Source organism: Schistocerca gregaria, chromosome 8, assembly GCF_023897955.1.
Source record: "Schistocerca gregaria isolate iqSchGreg1 chromosome 8, iqSchGreg1.2, whole genome shotgun sequence".
Lineage (NCBI taxonomy): Eukaryota > Metazoa > Arthropoda > Insecta > Orthoptera > Acrididae > Schistocerca > Schistocerca gregaria.
The window spans coordinates 454,217,371-454,232,396 of NC_064927.1; the positions used below are offsets into that span (position 1 = coordinate 454,217,371).

A 15,026-nucleotide genomic window follows, 5' to 3' on the forward strand; every position below is an offset into this window, starting at 1 on the left:
AGAGGCGAGTGGCTGAGTGGTCAGAACCGGGCCCTCCTGCGATTGTGGGGGCGGGGCAGGGGGAGGGGGGGTTAGTAACTCATGTGACAAAAGTGTGGGTTCTACATGCATGAAAACATGCCCCTTGGGATCAGACTATAAATTACCAGTTGAACTTGCAGAAGATCACTGTGGTGTGGTAAGACACCCCTGGAAGGTGAAATGCCAAAAGATTTACTCAAACCCATGTGGTCAAAAAGTTAAGCAACTAGTCTGGCGGGTGAGCATGGAAAATTTTGTACATAAAAGAGTTCATCGTTAGTCTGCAAATGAGGCAAACTCAGAACAGGATTCGATTTTGCACAAAAGACAGCATTGCACACGGCACAACAGTAAGTGTTCTTGTGACCTGATGGGAGTCAAAGAATGTGTGCAAATGTAGATCGCTTTGAACATTATATGAACAATTGGTAGGTACACAGTTCTGAATATTATCCACTTCACACTTCACATGTTGGCGAGCACAGTCCAGAGACACGAAACCTGAGGCCATTGTTGTAGAACAACAAAGTTTGAGGTTAACGTGGTTGGAGATTGCAAATCACTATGGAGTGTGCCATTGGTGAAGAACTGAAGGGCCTTGGCTGTCGTTGTTGGGCTTACAAATCTTCAAAGAAAGGATTGGGTGATGTGGCCATGGCAGTGTGCGCATAACCTGTTGATTTACAACTCCCGGCATGGAAGTCGTGGGAGATGTAGAAACTTCGGGGTCACTAGTATGGGAACAGGATATGAATAGCGTTATATGGAATAAACTGTCCCCCTGATATCTGCATATACATATATTTCGACAATTATCATACACGTGCGCACAGTACAAGGTATAAGAACAGACTGAATAAACATGGCGGCTTGGCTGAGCGACCTGAGTCCCAAAAACTAATGGTGTCTATGGTCGATATGACCTATCGACGCCACAAGTGTTTCCTCTTGATAGATTGAAAATTGCAAACTCATTTAGCTGATTGACCAGATTTGTGTTGGTGCTTCCATATGGAGAATGGTGTTTATTATTTTAATGAGATCTGTTATCTGAGCTTATAGCTGTTTAAACATTTATGAGCAATATTTTCTTATCTCTGCCAACATCTTTCTACATGATCCTTAAAAATACTCAGTTAAAAAATCACTGTTTTTCTCCATCTCAAAACAGATACATTTTTTCCTTGAAACTGTCTATGTGCTTTCACTAGATAAATCACTTTAACTGAATGAAGTTTCAACTGTAGCTCCATAGCAGTAAACTGTAATCTCAAGTACAGCTGAACAACATCTCAACCATACCACAAAGGAATGCAAGCTGAATATGAAAACAAGTCAGTTATTTCCACTTTTTTAACAATTAACTAAATAATGCCCAATGTTGGCACTGTTGATTGAAGTTAGTTCTCTTTCTAATGCTGGCTTGTGCTAAGCATTCATATAATGGGAAGCTTTGCAGACAATTTTTGATTTACGAAGGATGGAATTTGCTAAGACACAGCCTAACCCAGTGAACTTAAAACACAAGAAAAACAAAGCAACTAATCAGTCTTATGCTTTACAGAGATTAACAAAAGTGTAAAATACATACTATTTGTTCTCATTATCAGATGTTGCAGAAGTGGAAGAAATGTGAGTGTAACAGTTAAAATTTTGTGACACTACAGTGTCTTTTTTAGCAGATGTTTGAACCTGTTTGTTCTGTGCAGTGTCATCAGTCCAATTCAGTTTTACCATACTTCCTTGATAATAATTGTATCACATCTTTCTTTACATCTCCAATATTGAATCCAAGCATTACTGCATTCCACATGAACTCCTTTAGACTTTCTGTCACCTCTTATTTATTTTCAGCCATTATTATCATTTGCATAATCCATTTATTCATTGTTCACTTTGTCATTCAGTTTCCTTGTTTGTGCCCTACATAATCTTCTCCATAATTAAGTTGAAAAGTGTACGAATATTGCATCCCTAGGTTTGATGTCAGTTTTATCTGTAATTCATGTTTTAGCCTCCCTCTTTAATTTAACTTTCATCTCAGGGCCTGTGTGCAGCCTAGACTAATCCTTCTGAGCTCTTTAATTGCTTTCAGCACACGGTACATAATTTCTTAGTGAATGCTGCTGTATGCTTTGGAGAACACAATTAAGGTTGTCTATATCATATTCCCAGAATTTTACTGATGTTTCTATCCTCGTAAATATGTTGTTGACATTTAAATAAATTGTTTTTTTTTTTTTGTTTTTTTTTTTCAGCCTTTTCGTTACCAGTCAATAGCTTCTGATTTAGCTAACAGATTTGGTGGGCCATCGGATAAATTAGAAATAGATGTGAAGTCCATCACTCTACCTGATCTTTCATTCCCCATGAGTCTTGGCCGCAAAGAGAACTTCTCTCCTCTTATACCATATCATAACAGAATGGCAGGACGGCTGATAGAAACATTTATGGGTAAGTACTACAGTAGAAAAATTTAATGCACCTTATATCAGTTTAGCCTTAATACCTCTTCAGTTATCAGAATTTGGAAATAAAGTCAGTATTCTGATTAAAATAATTATGCTTTTTCCATTGGCTAGGTTGATTAAAATTTGCTACCATTATGAGTACCTTTAACAAGGACTAATTAATTATTTTGATATTGTTGATTGAGGTAGCACCATTGTTACAAGAATGGACTTATATTCTCAGGGGGTGAGGTCCAAGTTCCAATCCATCTTTCCAGGTTTGGGTTTTTCATGATTTCTCTAAATCACTTACTGTTAATACAAGGAAGGTTTCTTTAGAAAGGACACTTTCATTTCACCTTTCCATCTTTTTTCAATCCAACCAGGTGCTCCATCTTCAATTACCTCCTTGTCAATGGGGTGTTTCACTCTAATGTTCCTTAATTTCTGTTTTCTTGTTTTATAAATAATGTTTGTGATATTTCTATATGAATTGTAATGTGTTGAATTGTTGTATTGGGACATACACTTTCTCAGTGAATGCATTGTTACATGGTTGCCATTTGTGTGTTTTCACTTGCCAGTGCTGAGTGAGCTGCACCTATATCATCTCGCACTTAAAGTTCGGGTGTGAGCAGGGCTGTCAACAGGTGAGAGCAGCATTGCTGAAATGTGCACGATACCAGCATTGCGGAGGCGGTGTGGTGGCAGAATCAGTGACCCAATGCTGTCAGTTGTTGGTGTCATGTCTTACACATTGTAGGCATTAACAAGAAATCAGTGTGATGCATAATATCACTGTAATAGTGGCATTTCCACAGTCAGGGACACCATTGTAGCTTAGGCAAGGAATAAGCCAATGATACACAGAGACGTTGAATCTCAACATATGCCAGTGAGCCAAAACATTATTACCACCTGTTTAACAGCGTGATGTTCCACTTTTCAAACACAGTACAACAGAGACTCTGCTTGGCATGGATTCTAAAAGTGTTTGACATGATTCTAGAAGTGTTTGGCACCAGATGTCTATGCACAGGTCAAACAATTCCCTCAAATTATGGTGGTTTATGGGCACACAGCTGGCACCCAATATGTGTTCCAATGGGTACAGATCAGATATATTTACTAGCAAAGACATCAATGTGAGTTCGCTATATTGCCCCTCAAACCACTGTAACATGGTTCTGACCTTGCAACATGGACAGTAATCCTGCTGGAAGATGTCATTGCCATAGAGGGAGACTTCAAGCATAGTGTAGGTGATCTTCAATAACTTTCCTGCAGTTCACTGCTATCATGATGCCTTTGATTTCCTAACAAACACCGTCCTGCATTTGTGGCACAGTACATGTTTTGTGCAGCCTTCGCCAGGATGAAGTCATGTTAGGACCCAACCATCGACTTGGTGTAACAAGAAATGCAATTCATCCAACTGGCAATACATTTCTACTGATCCAAGATGAAAACTCAGTAATGCTGCACCCACTACAATCATAACTGATGATGTCATTGGGTCAACACAGGAACACATAGGGGTCATGTTATGTGGAGCTCCATTTTCTACAATTGCTGTTGAACAGTGTGCTGTGAAACACTTGTGCCTGCACCAGTATTGTACTCTGTCATCATATCTGCCATAGATCACTGCCTATCCTGGATTACACAATGAGGGTCCTCCGACCTCTATGTTTTGTGATGAGACGTTGGTTGTTCAATACGATATGGCCTACTCATTATTTCACCATGCCTTAACCACTTTCCATAGGTGCTCACAAAGGTAGCATACAAACAGGTGACCAGCATCACCATTCTAGAGATTCTCTTTTCCAGCCACAGTGCCACAACAATGTGCCCTTTGTCAAAGCTGCTTACAACAGTGGATTTCCACATTTTCAGCCCGTACCTTTGCTATAATGACTGCTCATTAACCGCTCTTTCACTTACATTCTTTCGTTAGTGCATCAGATGCCCACAGCACCACCAGTAGGCTTTCAACCTCACAGTCAGCAGGGGTCATAACATTTGGCTCACCAATACATATCATTTATCTTAGATAGAATGATACACAAATGTCTTACATTCTCAGTTGTTCAATCCAAACTAAATGTTTTGGACGCAGACCAGTGACTGTGTGCTGCCATTGTTGGTCAGTGATAGTCTTTGGGGTGTTGTCCCCACAAGTTTCTTAGCCAAAAACTACCTGTTTCTGTTCCCAAATGCTGTTGTCTGGCTTGAGACTGTGGTTAACAAGACAGTAACATTTCTCTGTGCACTGCAAATGGATGCATGTGTAATAAACAACAAGGTATTATTTTAAATTTATCAGTTGTAATGCTCCTTGAGCAAAGATAGGGAGAAATGATTAACAGTATCTTTTGTGTGAAGTTTCCTGAAGTGAAACTAACTGCTATGTCTGTGTTCATGCAATTCTGTGTAAATTAACTACAGAAAATTTGTGAAAGAATTTAGTTTAGAAAGTAACCAGTTTTGAAAAGGATAGATTGCTACTCACCATATAGAGGAAATATTGAGTTTGCTAACAAGCACAGCAAAAAGAGTGCTATACACTTGAGCATTTGGTGAAAAGCCTTCCTGTAAAGAAGGAAACACACACACACACACACACACACACACACACACACACACACACACGCACACACACACACACACACACAATCACAAGCACAACTCACACACACGTTATTACCGTTCTGGTTGCTGAGGTCAATTAAACAATCACAAAAAAGTTAAAGTTCTGAGTGAGCAAGCGTGATGGTGGAAGAACAATACCAGAAAGCACATGAGTCATTGCAAACTCATTTCAGCATGATAATTAATAATCCATATTGTGATCCTAAGTACAATGTAGTAGAGAGTGGTCAAGTTTCATGATGTCAACAATCTACACTCAGCAAAAGATATGTCATTGGGGATCACGGCCGCTGTTTATAAAAGCATTTTGGATATTAGATGGCAGGGTCAGGTGAGTATGAAGGAGTATCGCCTAACTTGAGTTTCTGTGCTCCCCAACCTCTTTGACTAACTGACATCAATCTCTCCTGTGGTTGAATCGATGTCCTTACCGAAGTGAGACACATAATCCCTCTCCCCGGAGTCATTCAGTCTGGGTAGTGATGGAGACAACAAGCTACATGAAGGGAAGTGTAGGTGGGTGTGTTGCCCAATGGTTCCACCAAAAGAGGCTGCACATCTGTCTCCAGTGGTGACGGGGAGGTCAGAGATGCCTCGTCCATCTCACCTCCAAAGGTAGAGTTGTGTCCACAGTTTCAAACGCTTGGGCAGCAGAAGAGGTTTGTGATACAGGGAATGCCATGTCATAGTGTACATCTGTGATGTCATTCTCATAGTTGCTATGTGGAGAAGGCATGATGGAAAGACACTGGAAAAGTACAGGGCTTGGGTTGATATTTGAGGTGGTGGAGCTATTGCCAGCTGATTGGACAGCAGAGGAGGGCAGAGCTGATTTGCAAGCCCACTAGGCACACCCCTGGAACATCATGTAGTCCCACTTGGCAGTCATGATGCCCAGAACCCATCCTGGGAATTGGCCATATGAGTGGTCTCAGACAATGGTACCCACCGCATATTGAGGGCTGTTTCTCGACATCTGTTATTGTGGCACTGGTTACAAGAGGTCCAGTAGTGTGTGATGCCAATGAGCCTGCAGAATTTCAGTTAGGGAGTGGCCCTGGACTGGGGTGTTCTTGCAGGCTCATAAAAAAGCATGCAGCACATATTCCATATTGGTAACGCTGATGGTTTTGGTCATTTGCATTGTGAATGTGCGCTTGAGGCTCTCAGCTTCATTATTAGAGGTGGGATAAAAAGGGGCAGATAACATATTTTGGATGTTATTGTTTCTGTAAAAGTTCATAAACTGAATGTATCAAAATTGTGGTCCACTATCTGAGTCAAAGACGTGAGGAGCACCCTCTGTCACAACTATCTCTTTTAGCGAACTGTGTGACATTCAGTATTTGAAATAACAATCATCATAATGAATGGAAATAACAGACACTGAAAAGCTGAAGATGATCATATTGGATCAATTGCCAGTGTACATCACTGAGAGGTAAAAGTTCGAATGGCGAATGCACAACTAAGAACTGTATTATAATTAAATTCACCTGTGGGAAGTGCATATCCATCGTTTGCCTGGATATTATGTAAATATGGTAATTAACCCAACACCATTTTAAACTACTCTTCATTTATTGCTTTAAATTTCACCAGACAATGAAAGATATTTATTAAACATTCTGTACTACAACTAACACAAGCTACCATCTCGGCACATATGAAAGCAGACTCAACACAGAATACAATGCCGGGCACTGTTGTCATGGTAACAGTACTATTTAAGAATCACCATTTTATGTAGTACTGTTTAGAAGAGTGCATAATTGGAATTACAGTTAAAAGTTATAATTCTTTGACAATTTTAATAAAGTATTGTTACTGTAAAATATGGTTACAAGTTTTGCATAAGATTCAGATTCAGATTCTTTATTGGTCATTCAGCATTATTACATGCAATAGAATTTAGTTAGCAATACATTTTATATAATAAACAATTGATACAGAAAAAAGTCAATTTACATTTTAATCACTGGGTGGTTTTTATTACTAACATTCTCCCCGAGTCCTTGATAAAGGGTGGACTCACTAATACAGTCATATGTTTGGAAGAAATGGCATAAATATTTTTAAGTCAGTTACAAAATATCAAGTCTTCCAGAATTTCCCTTAATTCACTATTTTATATAAAATAATAATATAATGGTATCAAACAGTGCCTCCTTTAGGTCTAATTATGCTTGAACCAGGCAAAGTATCAAAATTATGTATGTCAGAAAGTTAACTATAGTTATAAATATCATTATTCCGTAACCTATTCGTCAGGTATTCCTTTTTTAACTGTATCAGCAAGAACATTACATAACAAAAGGTGTACCATTGACCAGTCCCATTACAGTGGATAGTTGGGGCTGAGGATGGGGTATTTGAGTGAGTTACATAGGGAGGTTTGGAGAGCATTTCAATGGCCTCTACCCATGTCACCAAGAAAATGCCAGTCACTGTCGAATTGTTATGCTATGCATGATGGGAGTGTGTTGATGTATAGCATGTGTTGTGCCCCACTTGTAAGAATACTGATTTGGTGTGGATGTGCCACCATGGTTGTTTCAGTGTCATTCAGGACAAAAAATTTTGCAGCAGTACAGTCAGTGTTGCCACAGACAACATGTCCTGTGTCCTGGGACAAGTCTGGCCAGTAAATGTACCATCTGCAAGTGGCATTCTCCAGTGGTCTGCATGCAGAAACCACATGCTGCAAGGGTGATGCTGCATAGGATGAGAATCCGACAGTAGCTTTCAGTTATTGAATACCGAAGGATGCCTCTGATGGCTTGCTTGTGTTTGATGTTGTAGCAAGTGCAGAGTTTGAAGCTCAACAGTGGTATTGGTGAGCAGGCATATGAAGTGTACTACCTGTTTGAGGACTGGTACCTCTATTGTAGCATGAATAATCTTTTGTATAGTGGTGAGCAGCTCATCAAGAACATCCAATAGCCTCCCATGAATAGCAAAACTCATTGGATCTTGTTTGTCAAAGTGTGGATTGGGATGCATGGGTTTCCAGGAAAACGCATCTGCATTGGCATGATGAGAGGCAGATCTCTAGCAGATTTGACAGTGGTATTTGCTTATGAAAATGACTACCTTTGTCATCTCTCAGCTATTTTGTCCATTAAAGGGATGGGAGGATTGAAGAGGGAGTCCAGAGCATTTTGGTCGATAATCAGGTGAAATTATGCTTATTAGAGGAATTTATGAAATTGTTTTGTGTTACGAGTTATTTATAGCACTTTCTTTTCTATTGAACTGTAGTTAAGTTGAGCAGAATTTAGAGTTTTCAAGGCACATGCAATGAGGTGTTCTGTGTGATCAGAATTTTTGTATGGTAAAGGTGCATCCATGTTGTGATAGTAGGTATTGGCAATAAGGACATATGGTGTACTGAGGATAAACATGGCTAGGAATGGGCACATTGAGAGGTGCACTTTAGTAATCAAAAACCTGTTGGCAAGAGAGACCCATGAAATTTGGTGCCTTTTTTCTGAGGAATTTGAGAGGTTGGGATGTTTCTGATGCCTGGAGGATACATTTCTCATAATAATTGACTTTGCCCAGTAAGGATTGTAATTCTTTAAGTTTACTTTGCAGGTGGGGTTTGATGATGACAGATGTTTTCTTCATCAGGCATAACCATTCATCCATACTGAGAACATGTTCCTGGTAGTCCACCTTTGGTTTAAAGAATCCTAATTTCTCTTAGGTGGCAACAGAATCCTTGCACTATAAAGTTTGGAAAAGAAGGCAGAGATTATGTTGATGTGCTTCCCTCATTTTGCCTGCAATGACCATGTCACAGTGGCAGTTAATGCAACACTGGGAGTTCCAATAATTGTGAAAGATTGCAAGGGTACTAACCACACTGAAAGGGAAGTGATTATAGTGGTAGAGGCTGAAAGGAGAACTGATGACCGTGAACTGCTGATAAACCTCTTCTAGTGGCAGCTGTATATACAGTACACCTCTGCAAGGTCAATTTTGAGAGAAAAAAAAAACATTTTCTTCTTACTAATTTTGATCTAAGTTTGTTGATGTGGGGAATGATGTAAGTATCAATAATTGATTAAGCATTTAAGTCATTTTAAAATCTCCACAGATATGAATTGTACTATCAAATATCCACAGAAACACTTATAGAGTAGCGCATAGATTTGTAGTAATGGATGTCAGTATGCCTAAATGCCAAATGCTGTGATATAACCCATTCCTGCTCAGAATGTAAGGTGAAGTTTGACACAGACTGGGTGGACAAGAAAGAAATGTGGAGTGTCTAATGGTTTTATTTCAATGTATGCTGCATAACTGGTACCACAATTAAACCCAGGATGAAGAGAGATAAGAAACTTTCACACAGGCTGTAAAGATTGTCAAAAGGCACCGTATGGCAACCAAATCATCAGTCTGGAAACCACATGCATGTAAAGCTTTGAGACTAAAAAGAGTCTGAGCACAGTCTTAAGCAAAGACAGAAAGTATTAATTAAGTCTTATAGCGGACCATCGCTCTGCAGTAAAGATGGAGGGGGACGCTCTGTTACCTGTAGCTCATTAGATGCTAATGGGTTGGAAGCAATTGACGGGCCTCAGCTGGAGTAAATCTGTTATCATTTATGAGAGACTTGGGAGCTCCTGTATCTTCTTGAAATGTGACTGGGCAATCCAAAATGGAGGGTTGTGAGTTGCATTTTATGTGGTAGTGCCAAAGAAGGATCTAATTGATGCAGGATGATGTGACCTCATTTATGCCCATGCTCATGCACAGGTGAACATATGTGGCTGCTGCTGATGGCAGCGACAAGGGTGAGCTTGTGACATTCCAAGCAGCATATGTGTTTATGAGGTCGCTGGTGTCAGAGGTGAGTGTGATTGCACTGTAGGAACATGGGCAGGGGCAGTCTGAATCTGAATGGGATGCAGGGGACTGTTTATCCAAAAGCGCTCTATGAGCAGTTTTGGATAAACAGTCCCCTGCATATGTAAGATGCAGACTGGTGAGCTAGTGTGTGCAGTCTCTGTTAAATGATGGGCTGTTTGAAACCTGGTTGTGCAATTTGGTGTGAAAACTGGATGAACTTTCAGTGTAAGACATCGTGCTGACACTGCTACACGTTGAGCAGCTTGAATCCCAGTTCCACAATTTGCTATGGGAACAGGATGAAATTTTAATAGAAGACACACATCTTGAACAAATGTAGCATCTTATGTGAAACCTTGTGAGCTTTAGCAAGTTTGAGAACATCTTGTAGGATCAGATTCTCCAACTGTAGTGCTTTTAAACACTTGTTCTGGTCTACAGGAAACTGACTGATTATATCTTGTACAAAGGAATGTGCATACAATTGATTGAAACTCGATTTAGTACACTAACAATGGCATTTGCAGCAAAGACCTTTAAATACATTTGTGCGTGCTACATATGATTGATTAGAGCATTTGTATCACTGAAAATATTTTCTAAAATGCCTGCTATTATCTGACACTTTTGTTCATAATATGAGGAAAGTAATGTACAAATCTCTGAAAATTCCAGTTTCTGAGTCTTCTAAGAACTTTAGTTTTTGAAGCAAATTCAACTATTTAGGATTAGTAGACAGAATATAAGCACATTACAATGCCATATCAGAAATGTTACATGCCTGTAAGTGCAGGGAGGGGCACTGGATATAGCTGTCCCATTCCTAAGCATGTGTCTGAACACACTGTGTGATCAAAAGTATCCAGACATCCCCAAAAACTTATGTTTTTCATATTAGGTGCATTGTGCTGCCACCTACTGCCATGTACTCCATACCAGCAACTTCAGTAGTCATTAGACATTGTGAGAGAGCAGAATGGGGAACTCATGGACTTTGAATGTGGTCAGGTGATTGGGTATCACTTGTGTCATATGTCTGTTCGCTAGATTTCCAAACTTCTAAACATCCCTAGGTCCAATTTTTATGATGTGATAGTGAATTGGAAACGTGAAGGGGCAGGTGCAGCACAAAAGCGTACAGGCCAACCTCATCTGTTGACTGACAGAGACTGCTGACACTTGAAGAGGGTAGTAATGTGTAATATGCAGTCATCTGTCCAGACCACCACACAGGAATTCCAAACTGCATCAGGATCCACTGCAAGTACTATGACAGTTAGGCAGGAAGTGAGAAAACTTGAATTTAATGATCGAGCTGCTGCTCATAAGCCACACATCACACCGGTAAATGCCAAACAACACCTCGCTTGGTGTAAGGAGTGTAAACATTGGATGATTGAACAGTGGAAAACTGTTGTGTGGAATGACGAATCATGGTACACAATGTGGTGATCCAATGGTAGGGTGTGGGTATGGCAAATTCCCAGTGAACATCATTTGCCTACATGTGTAGAGCCAATAATAAAATTTGGAGGTGGTGGTGTTATAGTGTGGTAATATTTTTCATGGAGGGGGCTTCCACCCCTTGTTGTTTTGCATGGTACTATCACAGCACAGACCTACATTAATGTTTTAAGTACCTTCTAGCTTCCCACTGATGAAGAGCAATTCGAGGATGGTGACTGCATCTTTCAACAGGATCGAGCAACTGGCCTGTGGCAGAGTGATTACACGACAATAACATCCCTTTAATGCACTGGCCTGCACAGAGTCCTGACCTGAGTCCTATAAAACACCTTTGGGATGTTTTGGAACACCGACTTCATGCCAGATGTCACTGACCGACACCGATACCTCTCCTCAGTGCAGCACTCTTTGAAGAATGGGCTGCCATTTGCCAAGAAACATTCCAACACCTGATTGAACATTCTGAGAGTGGAAGCTGTCATCAAGGCTAAGGGTGGGCTGACACCATATTTAATTCCAGCATTACCGATGGAGGGTACCATGAACTTGTAATTCATTTTCAGCCAGGTGTCCAGATATTTTTGATCACATAGTGTAGGTGGAAATGGTGGCATTTGGAGCCCCAGCTTCTCTGCTTGTAGGAGTTATTGATGCGGGAGCTGCACTTGGAGCTATAAACGATCAGTTACCTGTAGCATATACATTTAATAATCAATTCTTAAATGTAGTAGAAAATGTAGGAACAGAAAATTCATATTTCAATCATATGGAAATCTCACCCACTTCTTTTGCTGAAATTAAGAAAATTATGTATGCTCTCAAAAATAAAAGCTCATATGGATTTGATGGTGTTTACAACAGAGCACTAAAGACTTGTTCTCATATAATATGTGGTCCAGTCACATTGATGTGACCAGCTTCCTACTTTCAAGATCAACTTCCAATAACAAGTCACAGACAGCAGGTGGCACACTAGCAGTGGAAGGCATATAAAGTGTGTTTGGGGGGATGGAAAAAACAGTGCAGTCATTGATCATAATGTAGAAGTGAAAGCAATTTATTAGACACCCAAAAAGGCATGATCATTGGCTTTCAGGCCAAGGGTGGCCAAGGGTGTCTGAAAAGGCTAAGTTCGCAAACTGTTTTATATGTCACCCTGGTGAAAGTATGCCATGCAGGGCAAAATGGCATTATTCAAAACTGGCACCGAGGCAACTATGATGCACCACGAGAAATAGATCACAGGGGGAACAATGGCTGCAGAGATGTGTACGGGTGAATAAACATACAACTTTTGAACAACTGAACACACAGGCGAACCATGGGGCTATCAACAGTGTCTTTTCAATAACTGTGTAGTGAACATAGCCACATATGGGCCTCTGCTGCAGGCGCCAGGTTCATGCATCCATACCGTCTGCCATTATTCAGTGACAAAGCCTGGAATTTTCATACCAATACTGCAAGTGGATGTACACTGAATGGTGACAGATGGCCTTTTCAGGTGAATCATGTTTTATGCTCCATTAGAAAGGTGGGTATTGGCATGTATGGTGTGAAACATCTGAAAGCAAACATCTTGTAACAATTTTTGGAAGGGTCCATGCCAGAGAAGGAATCATTATGGTCTGGGGGAATGTTTTTGTGGCATTCCCTGGAAATATGCTTCTATCCTTGGGGACCATGACCACCCCTATAAGTAGTTTAATATAAATGGATAGGTAAAAAATGTACTCACCAAGCGACAGCAGGGGAACGCATACTCAAAAGGGTTTAACCTTTACAAGATTTCAGAGCCAGTAGTTCCTGCTTCCATCACAAGAGTTGTAGGGGAAGAAAGAGGGGTGAAGGAAAAGGTCTGGAGAGGTTTAACCCTTTCAGACCCTCTGGCTATAATCGTGCACTTTAACTCTTATTGTGTCTTACCAGCAACAGAAGTATTTTCTCCCAATGGAAACATGAGGTACACATTTGTGAATGTTCGATCTTTTCATCATGAACAGGTGTTGCCAACTGTTGGCCACCACTATGAAAATATCAGCAAGTCAATCTAGCAGAGTGCAGCACCTTGTGAGGACCAGAATAACACAGTGGTAGATCCTTTTTCTGCTGGGGGGATAATGATGGAGTCTTCAGCTTTTAGGGAACATAGAGCCCGGAGTTCTGCAGAGGACAGGTTAGGCAAATGTTGTGGGGACCTGAGGAAAGGTTGTGAAGCACTGTTAGATGTGAGGAACTCGTGGAAAGCTTGTAAGGGATGATTCTGAGGTAGTGGTGGTGGATCAAATTGGGATCGTGGTCCGAAATGTTGAAGGCAAGGTTCAATGTCAGGTTTGCTGTTGGGAAGGCTTTGGGACTGGTTTGCAAAGTGATATTTCCATTTGACATTACGTGTAAAGGAAAGTAGATCCTTCACCAAAGCAGCATGGTTAAATGCAGGTTTAGAGCTGAAAGTGAGACCCTTGGATAATACATATAATTCAGGAGAGGAGAGTACTTTGGATGAGAGGTTGAGAACACTGTACTGTTGTGACTGGTTCTTGTGACTGTGAGCTTGCGAAAGATGATCTTGAGATGGCCCTGCTATGTAGTGGACTGTTGGCAAATTCATAAATCACAGTGGAATTCTTATATACAAATTCACAAATAATAATGGGGCCATCTACATGCATGAAGACCAGTACTAGAAAAGATGCAAAGGCAAAGTGTTGATTAATCTGGGTGCTACAAGTAAGTAAACGATCAGACTACTCGCACGAAAGGTAGAGAACATAGTTTGAACAAGACAGATGACAACAAAGACTGTCAAGAGGGTTACATAAGAAGGAATGATGGTCATATGGGCCAATATAATAACGAAAGTAAACAGTTATTGACAATATAATGTAAATGGATATAAAAAAATCTACTCACCAAGCAGCGGCAGGGGAACACACACACAAAAGTGTTTAACTTTTACAGGCTTTTGGAGCCAGTGGCTACTTCTTCTGGCAGAAAAGTTGAAGGGGAAGGAAGAGGGGCGAAGGAAAAGAACTGGAGAGGTTTACAGAAAGAGGTACAGTTCAGAAAAGTCATCCAGAATCCTGGGTCAGGGGAGACTTACGGAACGGGATGAGAAGGGAAGATTGATTCTTGGGGACTGAACCAGATGAGATTTGAAAACCTGGGAGCTTAAAGGTGGAAGATAAGGTAATAGACAAGACAGAGATAACTACTAAAACATCAGGCATGAGTTAATAAGAGTGAAAAGCTAAGAGCATTGCATGTAACGGAGGTGTGAGGGGGATGTCGAAAAATAACCAGGTGAGAAAATAAAAGATGTAGGAAGCTAAAATGGGATCCAGAAAGGAGTAGTTACTTTAAATAAATGCTGAGATGGAAGGAATTATTGTAAATGAAGGCCAGGTGGGTGGTAAGAACCGAGGACATGTTGTAGTGCTAGTTCCCACCTGCAGAGTTCTGAGAAATTGGTGTCTGGGGGAAGAATCAAGATGGCACATGTGGTGAAACAGGCACCGAGGTCATCACTGTCATGTTGTACAGCATATTGAGAAAGGACACATGTCATGCAAA

At 40.5% G+C, this 15,026-nt stretch overlaps 1 protein-coding gene across 1 annotated transcript in view; it reads left to right on the forward strand.

Moving 5' to 3' along the window:
- LOC126284216 (phenoloxidase 2-like) overlaps positions 1-15,026 on the forward strand; it is a 228,595-nt gene that overhangs the window by 32,128 nt on the left and 181,441 nt on the right. The window contains exon 3 of the mRNA XM_049982987.1: positions 2,280-2,475. Coding sequence (XP_049838944.1) covers positions 2,280-2,475 — 196 coding nt within the window. The remainder of the gene's footprint in view (positions 1-2,279; positions 2,476-15,026) is intronic.